Consider the following 22,981-nt stretch of genomic DNA (forward strand, 5'->3'; position numbering starts at 1 on the left):
ATAAAGATAAAATGTTAGTTGTCAACAGGCACAAGTAAAAGTAGACATTAGCTCTTGGCGCAGCCTTCGCGAGAAAAAGAAAAACTAACACACAAGCAAGCACACCTAGCGCACACATGATCGCCATTCCTGGCTGGTCAGACCAGAATGCATTGCTGTTGCCCTCCCACATTCTGGTCCGAGCATCCGGAGATGGTAGTCACATGTATGTGAGGTGTGCTTGCTTGTGTGAATGAAGGTGTGTATGTTTCTTTTTCTTTCTCTGACAAAGGCTGTGGGCGAAAGCTAATGTGTAAGTGTCTTGTAATTTTTATGGTTACTCCTGGAGTAGAATATAGATTGCCAATTATGTAGTTTCTTGGCTTCACAGGTAACCTTGATAATTTTTATACAGTTGGAAAAAGTCATGAAAAGCTTACAGCTCTTAGTTCTGGTGTATACAAATGACTGTTTTATTTATTTATTTATTTTTTATTTGTAAGATATTTGTATTCCTTCTTATTAGCTTTTTGCAGTGCTATGTGGATGTATCCGTGATTGGAAATGCTACATAACAGTACTGCAGAGTACGAATAAAAAAGAAATCTATGTTAAAGTCACCACATAGCAAATTATTAGGGTACTTTGAGACATAGAATCTAGTTTTGAAAAGAATATTGTGCCAGGGTCTGCTTTCTAATTTTGCATTCTTTATCTGGACAGGATACGATACAACATTGCCCTAAAAGGCAATAACTCCTTATCTTCCCTCAGAACAACACGCAGCACTGCTGCACGTGATCACATGACGCCCCTTTACACACCAAATTCTAAACATAAATGCGATGAAAACACCAACCATGGGCTTTCTACATCGTAGCTGTGCATGCACAGTAACGCCTGTCTTCGGCACTCTCTGCAACTGCTCAAATGAATCTATTTCTGACTGGTCGTGGAAAATATTGCAAGTGGTGGTTTGAGAAGCATTACTTTCAAAGTAAATTTCCTTTTACATAAAAGGAATTATGTTATGTGTGAGAATGTGGGATGAATTTCTTAAGTCACGAAGCATTTTATTCTCGTTCAGAACTTGACACTTTGAGAACCAGCAACTTAAAAAAAAATTTTGCCCAAAATTTTGCACTATACTAAATATATATTAATTTAAACCATAAAATTTTCCTGTTTGTGTGTTCACGTTGCTTAACAGTGATGTTGCTATTGGCTGATTACATCATGTATCCTGTGCTGTGAATATCTGCTATCATTTGCTGGCGAGATAATGTGGCAGGAACGATGATTGGTTGACAGAAGTGCATCACACTCTTGATTTCGGAAACTAACATGCTGTGTTTGGTGGAATTCGTATCTATACTTTTGTAATAGAAAAATATGCAATGTGGATGTGCATCAACGAGCTTTCCAATTTTTTTTATTTATTTTTATTTTTATACTGCCATTTGAACGTGTAGAAAGTGCATTCTCACCCAGGAAAATATGTATTTTCACCTGGGAAAATGTGTCTCTTTACTCAGCAAAAAGTGTATTTTTAATTGGGAAATCTGGGCAAAATCCAGGAATTCTGTTTCCTTGTCTGCTTCCTTAGATGATGAAGTGATTGACAGAATGCATGATAGTGAGATAAAGAAAATTATTCAAATAGTTAAAGGAGTTGAAAATTTAATTGTGATAGATGAGTGGAATTTGGTAGTAGAAAAAGGGAGAGATGGAAACGTAATATGAGATCATGGATTAGAGGAAAGGAATGAAACAGAAAGCTGTCTGGTAAAATTTTGCACGAAATCTAATTGAATAACAGACAATACTTGGTTTGTGTAACAAGGTTATCCAAAGATGATGTAACTTACCAAACAAAAGCGTTGGTATGTTGATAGGGCACTAACAAACATAAACACACACACAAAATTCAAGCTTCTGCAACCCATGGTTGCTTTATCAGGAAAGAGGGAAGGAGAGGGAAAGACGAAAGGATGTGGGTTTTAAGGGAGAGGGTAAGGAGTCAATCCAATCCCGGGAACAGAAAGACTTACGTTAGGGGGAAAAAGGACAGCACCCCTGTGTTACGTGTGTGTGTGTGTGTGTGTGTGTGTGTGTGTGTGTGTGTGTGTGTGTGCACGCGAGTGTATACCTGTCCCTTTTTCCCCCTAAGGTAAGTCTTTCCACTCCCGGGATTGGAATGACTCCTTACCCTCTCCCTTAAAACCCACATCCTTTCGTCTTTCCCTCTTTCCTGATGAAGCAACTGTGGGTTGCGAAAGCTTGAATTTTGTGTGTGTGTTTGTGTTTGTTAGTGTCCCTATCAACACACCAACGCTTTCGTTTCGTAAGTTACATCATCTTTGTTTTTAGATATATTTTTCCCACGTGGAATGTTTCCCTCGTGTGTGTGTGTGTGTGTGTGTGTGTGTGTGTGTGTGTGTGAAAGAGAGAGAGAGAGAGATAAACCTGGAGAGACATAAATGTTTCAGATTGACTATATAATGGTAAGACAGAGGTTTTTAAACCAGATTTTAAATTGTAAGACATTTCTAGGGGCTGATGTGGACTCTGAACATAATATATTGATCAATTGCAAATTAAAATTTAATAAATTGCAAAAAACCAAGTGATTAAGGAGAAGGGACATAGAAAAATTGAATGAATGAGAGATTGTTAAGAGTTTCAGAGGGAGTGTTGGCAACATTGAACTGAAACAGAGGAAAGGAATACAGTAACAGATGAATGGGTGGCTTTACAAAGATGAAATGGTGTACACAGTATCAAATTGTTAAAATGATAAGGCTGAAGAATTCTTTGGCAAACCTGAGAAATACGGAATTTAGTGATGAAAGGAGAAGATACAAAAATGCAGCAAAGGAAGCAGGTGAAAGGAAATACAGACATCTAAAGATTGAGATTGGCAGAAAATGCAAAATGGCTAAGCAGAATTGATTAGAAGACAAATGCAAAGCTGTCGAAGCACATATAACTAGGGGGAAAAGTATCAAACATCGACAGAAGTAAATCGAGTGTAGTGTAGTGCCTTCGAATTAAATCGGGGGATGCTGAGGGAATCAGATTAGGAATTGAGACACTCCACGCTGCCCTCCAATAGTAAATTGGTGATCCCTTGATGCCTCAGAACATGTTCTACCAACCGACCCCTTCTTCTAGTCAAGTTGTGCCACAAACTTCTCTTCTCCCCAATCCTATTCAATGCTTCTTCATTAGTTATGCGATTTACCCATCTAATCATCAGCATTATTCTGTAGCACCACATTTCGAAAGCTTCTATTCTCTTCTTGTCCAAACTATTTATCGTCCATGTTTCACTTCCATACATGGCTACACTCCATACAAATACTTTCAGAACCGACTTCCTGACACTTAAATCTATACTCTATGTTAACAAATTTCTCTTCTTCAGAAACGCTTTCCTAGCCATTGCCTGTCTACTTTTTTAATCCTCTCTACTTCGACCATCATCAGTTATTTTGCTCCCAAAATAGCAAAACTCCTTTACTACTTTAAGTGTCTCATTTCCTAATCTAATTCCCTCAGCATCACCTGACTTAATTCGACTACATTCCATTATCTTCGTTTTGCTTTTGTTGATGTTCATCTTATATCCTCCTTTCAAGAAACTGTCCATTCCGTTCAACTGCTCTTCCAAGTGCTTTGCTGTCTCTGACAGAATTACAATGCCATTGGGGAACCTTAAAGTTTTAATTTCTTCTCCATGGATTTTAATTCCTACTCAAAATTTTTCTTTTGTTTCCTTTACTGCTTGCTCAATATACAGATTGAATAACATCGGGGAGAGTCTACAACCCTGTCTCACTCCCTTCCCAACCACTGCTTCCCTTTCATGCCTCTCGACTCTTATAACTGCCATCTGGTTTCTGCACAAATTGTAAATAGCCTTTCTCTCCCTGTATTTTACCCCTGCCATCTTCACAATTTGAAAGAGAGTATTCCAGTCAATATTGTCAAATGCTTTGTCAAAGTCTACAAATGCTAGAAACATAGGTTTGCCTTTCCTTAATCTTTCTTCTGCGATAAGTCATAGCGTTAGTATTGCTTCACGTGTTCCAATATTTCTGTGGAATCCAAACTGATCTTCCCTGAGGTCGGCTTCTACCAGTTTTTCCATTCGTCTGTAAAGAACTCGCGTTAGTATTTTGCAGCTGTGACTTATTGAACTGATAGTTTGGTAATTTTCACATGTGTCAACACCTGCTTTCTTTAGAATTGGAATTATTATATTCTTCTTGAAGTCTGGGGGTATTTCGCCTGATGTAGGTAGCAGTAGTTATTCAGAAATGAAGAAGTGTGCACAGATTAGATTATTGTGAAGGGCTGCATCATAACAATCTTCAGACTGAATATCACAGTGACAACAAACTTCTTGTTACCAGCCACCAGGCACTGGTCAGCCAAAACATTATGAGAACTTGATGATAAAGTGTTGATCCACCTTTGGAAAGAATTCAGCAGCGATTCTGTGTGTGGGTGTCCCCTGCATCATACTACTGCCCCCACAACTCTGTGTGCACGGCACAGTGCACGTTTTGAACAGCTGTTCGCCTAGCTGCAACAGCATAGCCGGACATGACCGTCAAGCTGACGTTGATCCTCAGTCAAATCTTGATGATCCTATGTTAGCTGTAACCGTAATTGATGTCGTTGGTCAATTTGGGAACACATGGGGGTTGTGTGCTATGGAGCTCATGAGTGTGCACTGAATGGTGTGCTCTGAAACACTTGTGACAGCATCACCATTCTACTCCGCCATCAGATCTGCTGAGATGCTTTGCATAATGGCAAAGCCTGCAACCTCCACAGGACGTGATGAGATGTGGGCATCCACACGTTGTCATGTACTTACGGATTCATTACCCTTCAGCTGCTTTCCATTGATCAAGGCAGTATCACATAAACAGCCAGCCAGCTTCCCCATTACCGAGGTGGTCATTTCATTCTGTCTGTTGTGAAGCTCACTTACGTCAGTGGGTTTCCTCTTATCATCACTAGAATGATTTCCCATTTGTGCCTGCTCGTCAGTGTGTGAGTGTGTACAATAGTTATATTTAAGAATGAAAAAACATTACTAAAAATATTTTACTGCTGTTAATTTTCATTACAAACCACCCTTTGCTTGCAAAGACATCTACCACAAGCAATGTCTTTTATTTTGAATGAGTGTGGACTTGTATGACCATTTGTAGATTTCATTGAAATTCTGCATTTACAGACATGTCACATTTATATTGATTACAATGCCTTGACTACACTTAGAGATAGCAGAAAACATTGATTTTTTTTACTGAAGCTTTCATGTGTTTTGGTGTGAGAAATTTTTTGTTAGGCTGCTAAAACTTACAATTTAGTTTTTTCCTATCATCCAGATAGCTTACCTTTGATATCCATCATATGCTATATCTAGAAATATTATGTATTCAATGAAACTCATTGAATTATTTCAATTTTTGTAGTATGCAGCAAACCAGAAGTTTGGTCTTTGTGAGGCATTACTGACTGTCGGTGACTGGACTCACGCAGAGCAGTTAACACGAAAACTTCCAGAACATTGTGCAATGGATCAACCACCTGTTGCGCGGGCTCTGTGTCAGCTCATACATGTTCTCATAGAACCAGTTTATCGTATGTGAGTATTCTTTACGTTGCACATTTAGACTACTATGGAAGTAGTTTGTTTTATTTTGCAACAATATAGTGAATCCACTTGTCTGGTGTATAACACAGTACACTAATTTTTTGTTAAATGTCTCTTGAAGGTTTCCTTATAGTGTGTGAAGAATTATAGTAGAATTCCACAAAATATTCAGCCAGTATTGAATCTAAATTGTAATCAGTATGACACAAAGTGAAACACTGAAATTATTTGGTACATTTGCGGGTTTATTTTTTTTACGGAATCAGTAGAAGGCCTAAAGTTAACTGTTCATCTAATAATTGCATTGAGTGGTGGACTGGCACATAAATAAGATCCAACTATTGCTGTGCTTTCAAACAATGCTCCTCCTCGGAGCTAACAAAACACACACACACAGACGCACACAGAGAGAGAGAGAGAGAGAGAGAGAGAGAGAGAGAGAGAGAGAGAGAGATTGTTTGTCTTCCATTTATTAGTTAATTATCATGCAATAATCTCAAACTTTTTCACCTGCTTACACAGTGTTTTTCACCTGCTTACACAGTGTATGCTGGATGAAAATGACGTAGACCACTTTCAACTTTGCTTCAGTAAATATTTGTTTTTCATACATTCTTGAAAACTATTACAGCAGTCTTCACTCAGAATTCTGAATGAGAACTGACAGTCCAGAATTACAAATCAGGATAATAGGTTAATTCATTCATTTTACACAGAATGCAGTCATTGTTATTTCATCTGGGATGGACCACTGCTCCAACTTAGACTGATGATTAATGTAGCATGTACAGTGCTCCCGCAAAGGTACTTCACACGCCAAGTTACTGTCATAACCATTCCATCTTGAAGACACGCATTGTCTCTTGCCCTTGTTTTCCGTATGTTCATAGAACAGTGAAACCATGCAATAGCTGCCCTCTCTTAAATAATACTTTGTTTTATTATTTTTTCATTCTTAGTTTTTCGATGAGGAATATGTAGAGATCTGCATATCTCTCCTGGAGTGATTTTTAACAGCACAGTGTTTGTTGAAATGTAATAATACAGAACCAACAGCCATCATGTTGATATTGTTTGTTAGGCAACCAGTTTTGACGTTGCAATGGTGTAATCTTCAGGCCAGTCTCATGAATAACACCAAGTGCCACTCAACCATGTATAAGACAAGGCACCAATATTTCTATTTCGTTCCATAGGTATCCAAAATTCATGAGCACACATCGTGAATGTCAATGTGTAGTGCCAAATGGGGTTGGCCCCTCAACATGAAGCAGTTGAGGGAATGGGGAATGACGGTGTGTGTCAATCAGTGAACAGTTACTTTGCTCTGTGATGGTATTCTTCATTACAAAATGGCCCGGAGACAATATTTTGATGACTTCACAAGTGGAAGAATCACCAGGAAACTGGAAGGAGGACAAAGAGCGACAAGTGTAGCCCGGGAGACCGATATTGCTCACAGCATTGTTTCACAAACATTGGGAGCCCCAAACCACAGGCACTGCTACAGGAAGGAAAGAGAAGGCTAGCTGCGGTCAACTACAACAGAAGATGACTTCTACATTGTACAACAGGCTAGGACCCACATGAAACAGTGGATGCAGTTGTAGCCACATTTAACAGGAATCCAGAGCACTCAATCTCGCGTGTCACACTAGCACAGCAACTGCATTGGGGTGATCGCTTTGCCTGATGATCAGTACATTGTGTTCTCTTGACACCACCACATTGGCAGCACCGTTTGCAATGGTGCCAAGAGCAGGGAGATTGGACCACCGTAGTTAAAACTTCCGGGCTGAGAGGCCATGATCGATCAGTAAAACTTTTTCATCCCCTTCTTCTTCTTTGACCACGGCCTCTCAGCCCGGAAGTTTGAACTAATGAAGATGGCCGCTGTGAAAGCCTACACATTATGATTAGTCTGAATTGTGAGACTGGATGTACCCTCAAATGGCAGGAAGTGGTAACACAAAATGCACCCCAAGAAGATTGTCATACGTGATCCACATACAGCCCTGACTTCATTTTAATGAAAGACAATGCACGACTGCATGAAACACAGCAACTATGGGAGCTCTTCGAACAAGGGAACATTTGGCGAATGGACTGGCCTGCTTGTTCTCCCGACTTGAATCTCATCGAGCATGTGTGGAATTCATTGGGGAGACGTATTGCACCGCGTCCACGTGCACCAACAACCATCCAGCAGTTGAAAACTGCGCTAGTTGAAGAATGGAATGCCTTACCACAAGAGCGCCTTAAAAATCTTGTGGCTAGCATGGGAGCACATTGCAAAGCACGCATTGTTGTCCATGGTGAGTACACATCCTATTAAGAACCATGTCCTGCCATCCACAGGATCGTACTGAATTGCAGTGACTTTAGTGTAATTATTGTCTTTGAATAAAAGTGTTATTTCTGCTTGTCTCACTGAGTAGCTATTTCATTTACCTTCTGCACTGTACTATAATGGTTCTTTCTACATTTGGTCCAAATTTCATTGAGCTGTGTTACTTTTTATTGACACAGCATGCGGAAGTTAAATTTCATCCTTAAGTTTTGCACATAAGTGTATTATTGTGTGGACTGGAGGGGCGTATACACCTATTTGATGGGCAGGTGTCTTGACAGGATTTATAAATGATTTGCACTTGCCAACACCATACTCGTATTCAGAAAAAAAGAAACCTTTTTATTTTATTCTCTAGTGGGGATTACATGGTGATCATCAGGTGGGGTGGGGGGGTGATAAGGTAACTTCAGTAGCCCCAGACTTATCTCGGAGGAGGAGGAAGATGGAAAAGTAACAAAGACTAAGAAACTTAGTGCCTGCTCTGGGCAGTAACTTAAGACAGAAGAGAGCTTCGTTTTGTGGAGACTGTTCAGAGGTCTCTTTGGCTTACAAGCCAGGTGACTCTGCGACGTTGACGTGGTGGCAGGGTGACTTTGCTGATGACAGTTCAGGCCTATTCCGACATGAAACAGTTGGTTGTGTTTGTATTGGTGAAAAGGCTTTGGATGAAAGTGGCCTTTCTGTAAAATTTAAATAATAAAAATTTCTCGTGTTTGGAGGCTGGGGTCATACTGTAGATCCGACACCTCTCCATGAAACGATTCAACACAGGTGAATTCAACAATCTCAATGGGGCTTGGAGCATGGGGGTAATAAATTTTACTTTCATTTAACAATTCATATCTTGAAATGTGATTATAATTATTATGTCGCTGTTTGGTGACTGCAGTTGATGCCGCAGAATGGTGGTGATGTGTTAACAAGGGTGGCAGATGCTCGTTTCAGAGACAGTTTTGAGGAGTACAAGCTACTGAAACATGTATGCCGTAGGGGAGTGTCGTAAGACCGTTGCTATTCACAATATACATAAATGACCTTGTGGATGACATTGGAAGTTCACTGAGGCTTTTTGCGGATGATGCTGTGGTATATCGAGAGGTTGTAACAATGGAAAATTGTTCTGAAATGCAGGAGGATCTGCAATGAATTGACGCATGGTGCAGGGAATGGCAATTGAATCTCAATGTAGACAAGTGTAATGTGCTGTGAATACATAGAAAGAAAGATCCCTTATCATTTAGCTACAATATAGCAGGTCAGCAACTGGAAGCAGTTAATTCCATAAATTATCTGTGAGTACGCATTAGGAGTGATTTAAAATGGAATGATCATATAAAGCTGATTGTCAGTAAAGCAGATGCCAGACTGAGATTCATTGGAAGAATCCTAAAGAAATGCAATCCGAAAACAAAGGAAGTAGGTTACAGTACACTTCCTCGCCCACTGCTTGAATACTGCTCAGCAGTGTGGGATCCGTACCTGATAGGGTTGATAGAAGAGATAGAGAAGATCGAACAGAGAGCAGCGCGCTTCGTTACAGGATTATTTAGTAATCGCGAAAGTGTTACAGAAATGATAGATAAACTCCAGAGGAAGACTCTGCAGGAGAGATGCTCAGTAGCTCGGTACGGGCTTTTGTTGAAGTTTCGAGAGCATATCTTCACCGAAGAGTCAAACAGTATATTCTCCCTCTTACGTATATCTCGCGAAGAGACCATGAGGATAAAATCAGAGAGATTAGAGCCCACACAGAGGCATACCGACAATCCTTCTTTCCACGAATAATACGAGACTGGAATAGAAGGGAGAACCGATAGAGGTACTCGAGGTACCCTCCGCCACACACCGTCAGGTGGCTTGCGGAGTATGGATGTAGATGTAGATGTGGATGTTAAGAATTATAATGTTATAATTGTATTTAATTTATTAAAGAACAGTTACAAAACTGAAAATATGTTAATGTGTGGTGGGAACCAAATCAACTACTTGATTAAGTCTTTCTAAGTATCAGTTTTCACCTCAGTACAAACCACTGAATCTCAGAAAAAACAGGTGATCAACTGGAGAAGCTGAAGATGTTCGACTCCATAACTTGCGTGTGGAAGTATAAAGTTACGCTCTGTATCGGAATAACAGACAGGACAGAAGTCACTGAGGGAACAGTTATGTTAACTATTATAATGTGCTTGTGAAATGCCACAATATAGGTGGCAGCTCAGTGTAGTGTTATTTGTTGTGTCCTTGTGCCATCAAGTGATTCAAGAGCTGGAGAAATTCGGTGTGAGTGCCTGGAAGAACTGGCAAGTCAGGGTGTGTGCTCAGAGAGAACTCACATTCAAGAATAAATGAAAGCAATGGTTCAATAGTGGCGTTGAAAGTCTCTTTCAGTTGCATGGAGAACTGGAAACAACATCTGAGGATATCACAGTGGGTTGCTTTGAATGGAGCTCCACTGTTATTTAGCATTGCTTAGTATATGTGTGCAGAGTGAAATTCTGATTGTGATGTGGATGTGAAACCAGAGTGTCATGTGGAACAGCATATAACCAGCTGGTTCTTATGTACTAGACCAAAGTTTTGTTATTTTGGGTAGCGGTTGGGAACACAGAGCTTGTTTAATTTCTTCTAGTAATACATAAATTTTGTAAAGGGAGGTGTTACATGTATAGTTAAATTGATAATTGTGACGAGGGCCTCCCGGCGGGTAGACCACTCGCCTGGTGCAAGTCTTTCGATTTGATGCCACTTCGGCGACTTGCGCGTCAATGGGGATGAAATGATGATGATTAGGACAACACAACACCCAGTCCCTGAGCGGAGAAAATCTCCGACCCGTCCGGGAATCAAACCCAGGCCCTTAGGATTGACAGTCTGTCACGCTGAGCATTCAGCTACCGGGGGGCGGACTTAAATTGATACAAATATAGTATGAGCTATACTGGCAGTCCTGTAATTTTCCAGCAGCATGTGTCTGTTGATCGTGGCTGACAATAGGATAGTCCTTTGTTTCCCAGGCTTTGTACTTGCAAGTGTATTTGCTGGGAATAGGAAAAGTGTGAAGCCTATATCCATCCAGTTCACAATTCAGACAAGAGACGGGTATTTACAAGTGAAGACTAAGTTAAGGGTAATCTTGAGTTAACTTCACAGTATAATGCAGTTAATATATGTTATAAAGCTAGAAGGGAGAGGATGTATCATATGAAGAGGAGATCATGGTTTTGTTGAAATATTCAAAAAGGTACGAGGCAAGGATTTGGAAGGAATAAAAATCAAGCTGAACTTATTTTGTAGATCAGTCTGTTCGGTGGTGTGCAACATACAAGCATCATCCAACAGCAAAATGTGTCAAAGGACGAAGACTATGCAATACTTGGTAACAATAAACTGCTTTCTATGAGTACAATGTTAGAGTTGCTTACATTAGGTTAGTATGAGAAGTTCCCATAGGGCTGATGCGCATGCACAGTTGAGTCATGTATGAGCAGTACTTTCTCCCACTTCTGGCTGCTTGAAGTGGGGCTGTTACCTGTATTGGCAGTAGCAGCAACCAGCCAGATGCTAATTAGAAAAATTTTTCTGGTGCGCCCTGGGTGTCAGATTTGTGCATGCGCAGAGTTGTCTGTATTGTAGTTGGGTCTCCATATGACCCATGTTTACGTTTAGTGATTTTGCTGTACTAGTTTCAGATTTCTGATTTTATTTTATTTCCACATTTTTGGCAGTCAAGTGTTAATTGTCTCGCAGAACAATGAAGTTACTTTGGCAGTTTGCTAAAGAAATTTGGCTTTTATTAATCTTTTCCCTGAGGCAGTCAATTTATTTGAAATAAAGTGTTTCATTCCACAGTATTGGCTAGTTCCAATTATTCAGTGGCTTTTGAGTGCACATTTTCATCGTCTGGCGTGTATAGCATTATGTGATAATAAAGAACCAAACGTGAGATAGTACAGTACTGATTCTCCAAGAAAATTTGCATGCTGAAAACCACACTGAAAAGCATAATATCAGGTGGGGCCTAATTCATAGTGAATGTGGACAAACTAGTGAGCACTTCAAGCCGAATTATGCATTTAGTACAGTTTACAAAATTCTGATGCTCCTGGAGCATCCTCTGATGTCCTGTTTCTTGTATGACGTAATGTAAGATCTCTTAATGCTTTATACTTAGAACTAACGGGCATCACAGCTGTGCACGCGCAGTAATATGCCTGTTTTGTGGCACTGTCTGGCAAATGCTAAAACCAACCTATTTGTAATAGGTCTCAGGAAAATATTGGGAATGGTGGTTTGAAAAGCGTGACTTTCAAAGTAAATTTCATGATGAATTACGTTACATGTGAGAATGTGGGATGAATTTCCTAAGTCACAGAATGTTTGACTTTCATTTAAAACTTAACACTTTGAGGACCAACCACTTAGAAGAATTTTGGTCCCAGAAGACCAGACATTTGTGTCATTATTTTAAATTTTACTGGCTTATTTGTGTGATGATCTTAAAGTGTAATACAAGCAACAAAAGACCTATATTACATGTGAAAGCTTGGCTTCTCACGTAGCGTATTAATCTTCAATACCAATATTATGTGTGAAAGCTTAGCTTTTCTTGTAGCTACACTATGTATATTAACGTGAACCACTAAGTTTTCCCCCTTGTTTGTTCACACTACTTAACAGTGATTTTACTATTGGCTGACTACATCATGTGTCCTATGCTCTGAATATCTGCTGTCATCAGCTGGCGAGATCACGTGACATGAGCTGTGATTGGCTTACAGAAGGGCATCCCAATCTCGATTTCAATGCTTCGGAAACTAACATGCTGTGTTTGATTGAATTCGAATTTATACTTTCCTAATACAAAAATATACAGCATATATATGTTGCTGCACATGAAACATATTTCCAAAATGGTTGTGTGTGTGGTTGTTGTTGTTGTTTTTTTTCCCCATGGAAAATGTGTATTTTTACCCATTTTATTAAGGTTTGAAGTTCCTCTTTTCATTCTTCCGTGTTTGCGATTTAAAAACTGGGTTGTTTTGGAAATCAGCCTTATGCAAACACAATTAGTTTATTTTTATATTTACCCTGTTAAATAAGGCTGATTTCCTAAACAACCCAGTGTTTTTATCCGGGAAAAAGTGTATTTTTAATGGGGGTATCCGGGAAAAATTTGGGAATTTTTTTATCTTTGTCCGCGTATACACCCTGCCTGTAATATTGCTTTCTACTTTTTCGTTACTATTCTCGCTTGTTTTCCCATGTTATTTCCAATGTCTTGTATCTCGTCCTACCAACCCCTCCCCACCACCCACTCCTCCTCCTCCTCCCACTCCTCCTCTCTTTTCCAGTTTGCATCTACTAACTTCATCTAATCTTGTCACATCTGCCATCTCCCTTCTTCACATTTATCCACCCACAGACCTGCAAAATACATAAAAAATTATTTATTTATTTTTTTACTTTGATCTCATTGTGTTCACATGCCAATTTCAGTTGGTTTTTGCCTTTCGCTATTGGCCTGTTGCATCAGATTTCATCTTGTTTCCCCTTACTTCATCTGTTTCATCCTTTTCGTAATTTACCCACTTTTTGCACATATTTCTGTGTTACTTACATATTTTTGTGTGTTTTTCCCACCATCAGAAAAATTTCCGTATCCCTAGCCAAAACCCTCTCTCACATACTGTTCCAGCAGTGTTGCTTTGCTCAAGGAATCGCCCCATATTGCATTACCATCAAATTGCCCACCTCTGGCTGCAACCCTTCCTTCCTCAGTGACCTTCATTTGTTCAGATTGTGCCAATCCTTAACCCTCACCAACATACTCGTGCAAAACCATATCAATCAGGCCCAAACGTCCTCGCAATATCCCAAATCACACAGTGAAACTCTTGCCCTCCAGGAACTAGAGCAACATTCACAACACCACATGAAAAAAGTTTCAACTCCGTACACTTCCTACTCCCACTTTGGACTACCACTATCCATCATCTTTACAACAACCTCCAGACCTCCCCCACATCCCATCGTAGCTGCCCCAAATCATCCCTATTAACTTTCCAGAATTTCTTAACATTGAACCATCCTTATAACCATTGCCCAAATCCCTCAACATTCAAACCAACGTAACCGATCTCGATCTTATAATCGTACCTGCTGACAAAGGCTCCGCCCCTGTTCTTTTGAATTGCAAGGATTACTTTGCAGAAGGACTCCGCCAGCTGTCAGATTCATCATCTACAAACCCTGCCACAGTGACCCCATTCCAGAAATACAGCCGGATCTCCAGTCTCTCCTCAAACCCTTAGGCCCATTCGAGCACCTCTCTCCAGAGTCCATCTGTCTCCTCACTCGTACCACTCTCCACACTCCTACCCTCTAAATGCTTCCTAAAGTCAGTAAACCCAACCACCTAGGACACCCCATTGTGGCTGGTTACCATGCCACCACTGACAGAATCTCTGCTCTCATAGACCATAATCTTCAGCCTATTACCCACAACGTACCCTCCTATATACAAGATACCAACCATTTCCTCCAACGACTCCCCACAGTTCCTATACCTTTATCACATGGTGCCCTGTTCAACACTATTGATACCACCTCCCTTTACGCTAATATCTCTGATGCCCATGGCCTTACTGCTATTGAACACTACGATTCCAAACACACAATGAATTCCAAACTTACAATCTTCTTTGTAGTTGCCGTGACCAACCATATCCTCACCACAATTACCTCTCCTTTGAAGGCATTACCTATAAACAAATCCAGGGTACAGCTATGAGCACCTGCACAGCACCATCCTATATCCAAACTACTCATGGGCCATCTAGAGGAATCCTTCCTAAACACACAGGATCCCAAATCTCTCGCTTGGTTCAGATTCATCGGTGACATCTTAGTGGTCTACACCAAGGGTGAGGCCACCCTATCCATATTCCTCCAGAACCTCAACACCTCCGTGATTCGTTTTGCCTGCTCCTACTCAACCTAACAAGCCACCTTTCTTGATGGTGATCTCCACCTCATAGGTGGCTACATTGGTACCTCTGTCCATATCAAACCTACCAACCCGCACCAATACCTCCCCTTTTACAGCTGCCGCTCATTCCATGCCAAGAATTCCCTTCCATATAGCCTAGCCACCCATGCCCGTCGCATCTGTAGTGACAAGCGGTCCCTCTCGAAAAACATCAAGGATCCCACTGAGGCCTTCACGGATCGTAGTTACTCTCCAGACCTTGTATAAAAACAGATCTCCTATGCCTTACATCTCCTATCAACCACCAGCTCCCAAGTTCCATTTTCCAGCCACAGAAGAGCATTCCCCCTGTGACAGTACCACCCAGGCCTGGAGCAACTGAATCACATTCTTCACCAGGAATTCAACTAACTCTCCCGTGCCCTGAAATGAGGAATGTCCTACCCATTATCATCCCCACCCCTCCCACAGTGATATTCTACTGCCCACCAAACCAACACAATATTCTCGTCCATCCCTGCACAACTCCTGCTCTCAACGCCTTGCCTCATCGCTCATATTCCTATAATAGACTTAGATACATGACTTTCCCATACACTCTCCCTCCACCACCCATCCAGTCCAGTCATAAGCGTCACCTATCTCATCAAAGGCAGGGCAAGCTGTGAAACCTGTTATGTGAGCTACAAGCTAAGCTACAACTACTGTGCTGCATTGTATTTGGGTATGACAACTAACAAGCTGTGTCTCTGCATGAATGGCCACTGACAAACTGTGGCCAAGAAACACCTGGACTATCCCATTGCTGTGCACCCTGCCCCACACGATGTTCTTCATTTCAGTTGACTGCTTTACAGCCTGTCGCATCTGGATCCTCCCCACAAATACAGTCTTTTCTGAACTGTGTACATGGGAACTCTCCCTGCAATAAATCCTATGATCCCATAATTCTCTTGGCCTAAACCTTCATTAGTCATTGTCGTTACTCATCCAGCCCCTACCCTGTTCCCCTTCCAGCACTCCACCAGTGCTCCCAGTCTTTTTACTTCTCTCCTTTTTCGCTACTCCCCCTCCCTCCCCTGCTCTCTGTCTAACTTCATGACTGCATGCAGCTGCCCTACGCTCTCTCCTCCTCGTCTCTGTACGCTCCCACAAGCAGCACTTAACTGTACCCCACCCCTATCCCTCCCCCTCCCTGCCTCAGCCTCCTCCTTACCCCCACTTCCTGGTTGCTTCTCCCATCATGCACTGCTGCTTGCATTTTGGCCCCAACAGGTAGAGATGGAGATTGCGTGTGTGTGTGTGTGTGTGTGTGTGTGTGTGTGTGTTTTGTTTATTTTTGATGAAAGTCTTGTTGGCCAAAGGCTCACTTTCTGAAATCTTTTTGTTGTGCCTATCTTCGACTCAGCATCTCATGCTTACTACTACTGCTATTCAAAGGTATCCAAATTTCTGACTCTCATGAATGCAAGACTAAATGTTGGAACAAGTATTCAAGGTGTCTTCTCTTGTTGTAAAGTTGTGACAAATCAACTACCTCGATTATTTCACTAAAATGCTCTGTGAATATAACATTAAAAATATACTCAGATAGCACTTCTGACATTGAGAGGAATTCCAAAAGGCAGCTAAGTAAAAGCCAAGGCAAGTGACAACAACAATCTTGTATCATTTCACATGCAGTAGATAAACGAATTTGTGTGGACCCTGCGGTGACCATGTTTAACACTAGTTAGTCCTGTAAAACAGCAAGTGTCATTATGACACGTGACTTCCTACTAACACACTACTGTCAACCTCTTCCATAAACTTATAAAATAATATTAGGAATTTTGTTGGGTCAAACAAAGTATTACATGAAAATCAAACAGAGGTAAAAATCAATGCATTTAATTCATGTAAAATACGGAAGTTGCAATAAATTTGAACATACAGAAATAAAAGCTTATCATTGGGACATAAAATAAAAATGGAGAGCAGACAAGGCTGGTTGGGTAACAGTCAAAGTGCTTCAGGAATCAATTTGGTAGTATTCTCATTTGCTGCACAGGCAATGGAGTTTTTTTAAGCACTGTTGTGACGACAACAAAGAACCAATAAAAATTGGTGATACGACAAATATTAGCCTTGAAGAACCACAAGAAAGGTTCTGAGTTTGTGACAGTACAACAGAAACAGAACTCATGGACATAGAAAGATTCAGGTGAGTGCCGGAAATTGATGTGTCGAATAGCTCAGTGGAAATCAAAGAAACTTGTACAAACACTTAATTTTTGTATCACCCTTCAGGATCTAGGTCAAAGACTTCCAAGGTGCCATCTTCCTTAGGCAAGGTGTAGATGTCCACTATAGGCAACTACACACATTCTAGACTGTTGTCCAGAGCTGAATGAAGCGCAGGTCCACAGTCTGCCTGATTGATACTAAGGAAGCTTAAGCATTTGTAAAGTGGATGTTGCAAGGTAAATAATGCGCTGTATAGGCAAGATTATTTATTTAAAATAATAATAATAATTTGCACCTGAGAAACACGTCTGTAATGAAAAAAGAGTTCTGTGTCTCAGAACAGTTGGTCAGAGTTCATACAATACAGTGTAAAAACAGTACAAAGAAATAAGTAACCATTGACATGGAAACATACCTAAAAGAAGATACAAAAACCTCTCACCTAACAGTCACCGCGGAACTTCATAGTTCCAAGGAGAAACAGTCTACAGAAGAAATTGAATAGTATTGATCATGTGTAAGTGAAGGAGCCTAATTCCATAGTAAATGTGTATTAGGAGACAGGACATGTGGTGTGATACTGGCTTGTGCTTACTCAGCAGCAGTTCAACAATAGGCAGTTCGGTTTGTCAGGGATCAGAATCTTTTTTTCTGCAGATTCCTTGTAAAAGAGGAAAACCAGGCTAAAAACGGCATACTGGTTAAGTTCTCTCCAGGGCTGCGGTGTTAATAAATGTAACATTGTTTAAAAGTACAAGAGGCAACTTCACAGAAAACAATGACCCTCAACTCACTCAGGAGAAATAGTATTTGTAAAAATTACATTTTACTGTGAGGAAAGACAGAAGTGGATAGTATTGACCATATGAAAATGTGACACCATCCTTGAGGTGTGGGGTTATATAGATTGATCGTCCCATTGAATATCAATGAACATGACACCCTACACATATGCAAACCTAAGTAAAATTTCAAGCTAATCAGGGGCCTGATGAAGTGAAAATACACAACAGAATCGTCAGAATGACCAAACGATAGACTGACAGAAAAATATTGACACTATAACTCACCTGTAAGACTTTGCTGTGTAAAAGTTTTACTACACATTGATATTTATGCTGATGGTTATTTATGAGCTTTGGCGGATCCACTACAGAACATGGTATATCACTACCCTTACACTTGGTTAAGTATTCTTCTGTTCTGGGAGCTGTAATTTGACATTGGCAGGTAGTGTGAAATGTAGTACCTGGAATGGTCCATCACAGAGCCACAGAAATATCTTATTTCTGCCCATTTTGACAGCAGTTTGTTGTAACATCACATCATTTCCTACTTGATATAATGGCATCCCTGCATTCTTTCAACTGTGGAGCTGTTGCCTCCTTGTCACAGCTGCTTTGCTCTGCTGAACTCTCTTCCAAATAAATTTTAGTCTTTTGGTAAGTTGTTCATTTTGTTGCAACTTATTCCAGGTGACAACACCTCAATCTCAGAAGGGGAATGCATTTGGCAATCATGAAATAAAGACCTTATAGGCAGTCAAACCTGTGGTCTTATCTACCATGATGATGTACAATAAAATCACATATGGCCATGGGCGACCGTAGTGTGAGCATGAACTGTTCATGTAATACAACATTTTGGCAACATTTTTTGTACATGTTCAACACTACCATTACTCTTATGGTGAAATGGTACAGTTCTTCAGTCAACAGACCTGTACCATAGATTAGACATAAAGTTTGTCTCTTGGTCAGTTATAATGGCATCTGGACTCCCAACTGGTAGTACTAAATGAGCCATGAACGTTTTCACAACTTTCTTAGTGGTCATGTTTACAGTCAGCCTCATTAAAAGTTAGTGGAAGAAATGGTCAGTGATAAGGTGAACCATACATATGTTATTTTTAGCCGTTATGCAAAATGGTCCCACTATATTGAGGACTATAATTTCAAAATGTGCTGCTGCCTGAGATAAAGTTGGAAGAGGTGCATTTGATCTTTGTCCTTGTGCTCTCTCAGTATGAGGTAGACAATTTTGAATGCATACTCTACATCTTTTTTTCATTGTGGCCACCAGTACTGACCTACATTGTGCATTTATGTGGTGCTTTCCCAGTGTGACATGCCTGTATGCTGTTGTGGCATTGTTGCAGTGCGCGCTTGTAGATAGTCATTGGAACCACAATCCGTTCTCCGACAAGTGTTGTTGCCTATAAAACTTCATCTCTTGTAATAAAAACCAGTGCGGTAGCTGATTTCCTACACTCAGCATTGAATTCTTGTGCCCTTTTTAATTCCTCAATAAGCCCATCATCTTACTTGCGGATTCTTACTTTTTCTACTCAAAGTGTCTGCATTCCAATTTAATATGTCAAATGTGTTTGGCTATGTAGACACAGTCACCAAGTTTTCAGGCCCACCTAACTAGAGTGCCACTGGGCTCTTTTAAATTGAATAACCATTAATACCTGTGGAGAAAAGAGAACTCCCTGTATGAATAACAAGAGCTCATGTGGAAAACCGGTTCTAAGCAAAGAAGGGAAAGCAGACCGGTGGAAGGAGTATGTAGAGGGTCTATACAAGGGTGATGTACTTGAGGGTAATATTATGGAAATAGAAGAGGACATAGATGAAGATGAAATGGGAGATATGATACTGTGTGAAGAATTTGACAGAGAACTGAAAGATCTAAGTCAAAACAAGGCCACAGGAGTAGACAGAATTCCATTAGAACTACTGATAGCCTTGAGAGAGTCAACCATGACAAAACTCTACCATCTGGTGAGAAGAAGTGTGTGACAGGTGAAATACCCTCATACTTCAAAAAGAATATAATAATTACAATCCCAAAGAAAGCAGGTGTTGACAGGTGTGAACATTACTGAACTATCAGCTCAATAAGTCACGGCTGCAAAATACAGATATGAATTTTGAACAGATGAATGGAAAAACTGGTAGAAGCCGACCATGGGGCAGATCAGTTTGGATTCCGTACAAATGTTGGTCCCCGTGAGGCAATACTGACCCTACGACTTATATTAGAAGAGAGATTAAGGAAAGGCAAACCTTCTTTTCTAACATTTGTAGACTCATGAAAAGCTTTTGACAGTGTGGACTGGAATACTCTGTTTCAAATTCTGAAGGTGACGGGTCAAATATATGGAGCAAAAGGCCATTTACAATTTGTACAGAAACCATACAGCAGTTACACAAGTCAAAGGGCATGAAAGGGAAGCAGTGGTTGGGAAGAGAGTGATCCCCGATGTTATTCAATCTGTATATTGAGCAAGCAGTGAAGGAAACAAAAGAAAATTTTGGAGTAGGAATTAAAATCCATGGAGAAGAAATTAAAACTTTTGAGGTTTGCTGATGACATTGTAATTCTATCAGAGACAGCAAAGAACCTGGAAGAACAGTTAAACGTCATGGACAGTGTCTTGAAAGGAGTATATAAGATGAAAATCAACAAAAGCAAAACATGGATAATGGAATGTAGTCAAATTAAATCTGGTGTGCTAAGGGAATTAGATTAGGAAATGGGACACTTAAAGTAGTAGACGAGTTTTGCTATTTAGGGAGCAAAATAACTAATGATGGTCAAAGTAGAGAGGATATAAAATGTAGACTGGAAATGGCAAGGAAAGCATTTCTGAAGAAGAGAAATTTGTTAACATCGAGTATAGATTTAAGTGCCAGGAAGTCCTTCCTGAAAGCATTCGTATGGAATGTAGCCATGTATGGAAGTGAAACATGGACGATAAATAGTTTGGACAAGAAGAGAATAGAAGCTTTTGAAATGTGGTGCTACAGAAGAATGCTGAAGATTAGATGGATAGATCATGTAACTAATGAGGAGGTGTTGAATAGGATTGGGGAGAAGAGAAGTTTGTGGCACAACGTGGCTAGAAGAAGGGATCGGTTTGTAGGACATGTTCTGAGGCATCAAGGGATCACCAATTTAGTATTGGAGGGAAGTGTGGAGGGTAAAAATCATAGAGGGAGACCAAGGAATGAATAGATGAAGTAGATTCAGAAGGATGTAGGTTGCAGTAGTTACTCAGATATGAAGAAGCTTGCACAGGATAGAGTAGCATGGAGAGCTGCATCAAACCAGTCTGAAGACCATAACAACCACCACCATTGCAAGGCAGCATGGTTAGTAATTATCATAAATCTCATCCATGTATGTAACACAGAAAGTAACAAGTGCCAGAAGTCCTTTGTCTGTAATACTTAAATTTTACTGAGCTTGATTCAGCTGACACGATGTGTAACCAAGTTGTTTTTCTTCACCATCTTGTATTTGACTCAATACACAGCCTGCAGCAGAGTCACTACCATCTCATACAAAATAAAAGATTACTTAAAATCCAGTTAACCTAGACAGGTGAAATTCTAAGAATTTCTTTCAATTTTAAAATGGCACTCTCACAGTCTTTGACCACACAGAAGGTGTTTCCATCTTTATTAATTTTGTGAGAAGTTCCTTGGGTGCTCAATAGTTCTCCATGAAACGTTGATAGTTATTTGCTAAACCAAGAAACAGTTGCAATTCTTTAGCTTTTCTCAGTGCTGGAAAATCTTTCCCTGTGTCCATTAACCATCAGCGTAGTCTTACACCATCTGCTCAAATTATACGGCCTAGATACTGCATTTCTGACTGCGCGCAACTGCAGTTTTCCAATTTAAAATTTAGATTAATGTCACTAACACAATCCCAAAAAAGAATTGTCATCCAGGTAAACTGGACAGATGAGCAGCTTTAAACTCCTTAAAAGTCAGGAGCATTTCTTGTGCAAAGGGCATCCTTAGTTTTTTGCTATGCCAGAAGAGAAAGCCTACCTTTTCCCAATCTTTATAGTTACTGGAATTTGTTGGTAACTGTATCACATATCTAAGGTGGTGAAAAACTTGCTTTTTCCGAGGTGATCCAAACTGTCATTGAAAGAGGTGATAGATATCCAGTGTTGTGACCGTATTACCTGCACTCATGCAAACGTGGTAAGCCTTTGTTCGCTTACTTGTTTCCTTGGTGACTATCACTGTTGGTGAAGCCCGGAGACTGATGGAAGTTTGAATTACTCTAGCTTCTAGTAAATCTGAAATATTTTCTCCACTATTGGCTGCAAGTGAGCAGGGTACAGTAGTCATGATCTGCCTTACGCAGCTGCTCAAGTTATAATTTCCTCTTTGGTAGACAGTATAATTGAGATGTAACTTATGTAAATTGTTCTTTGAGTCTGTTTGTTTTGTTGGTATGATTTTATGTCATCAGCATTTAGATCGTACACTCTAACGAATGTGATATACCAGGAATTTTAAAATCTCTATGCTTATTGCCAAAATTGTACCCTCTTCTGACATACTCATTTGAGGTAAATCATACTTCACATTTTGCTACTTTCCATCCAAAACTTCATTTCTTGTTAGTGGATCCAATAAGAAAATGTTTGCTCATAAAAAATCTTTCTTCTTCTCTGTCTTTAGGATTTTCTCTGTACTGCCAGATATTTTCTCGGCTTTGTTTAACGATACAATACTGCGGAGTACTGTTTAGCTGGTTGTCAAAATGTGGCCATTTGTTCTGGCTCCCCTCATCTCCAAGCAGCAGAAACATTGTCAAAAGTATGGAAATTTTCCCCAAGTTGCACTTTCCTGTGTGTGAAAGTTAACCATGCCATGAATATGGCACAGGAAATCGTTACCAAAAATGACATTAGAATAACTGTAATACTTCCACACTAATTTGAATT

General features: G+C 40.2%; 1 protein-coding gene across 3 annotated transcripts in view; it reads left to right on the plus strand.

Annotated features, from left to right (window-relative positions):
* The window catches only part of LOC124805288 (THO complex subunit 2), a 318,134-nt gene that overhangs the window by 94,743 nt on the left and 200,410 nt on the right, over window positions 1-22,981 (plus strand). For all 3 annotated transcript variants that reach the window (XM_047265797.1, XM_047265799.1, XM_047265798.1), the window contains exon 9: window positions 5,475-5,647. In XM_047265797.1, the coding sequence (XP_047121753.1) occupies window positions 5,475-5,647 (173 nt within the window). The remainder of the gene's footprint in view (window positions 1-5,474; window positions 5,648-22,981) is intronic.

The sequence above is a fragment of the Schistocerca piceifrons genome, chromosome 7 (assembly GCF_021461385.2).
Source record: "Schistocerca piceifrons isolate TAMUIC-IGC-003096 chromosome 7, iqSchPice1.1, whole genome shotgun sequence".
In the NCBI taxonomy this organism is placed as follows: domain Eukaryota; kingdom Metazoa; phylum Arthropoda; class Insecta; order Orthoptera; family Acrididae; genus Schistocerca; species Schistocerca piceifrons.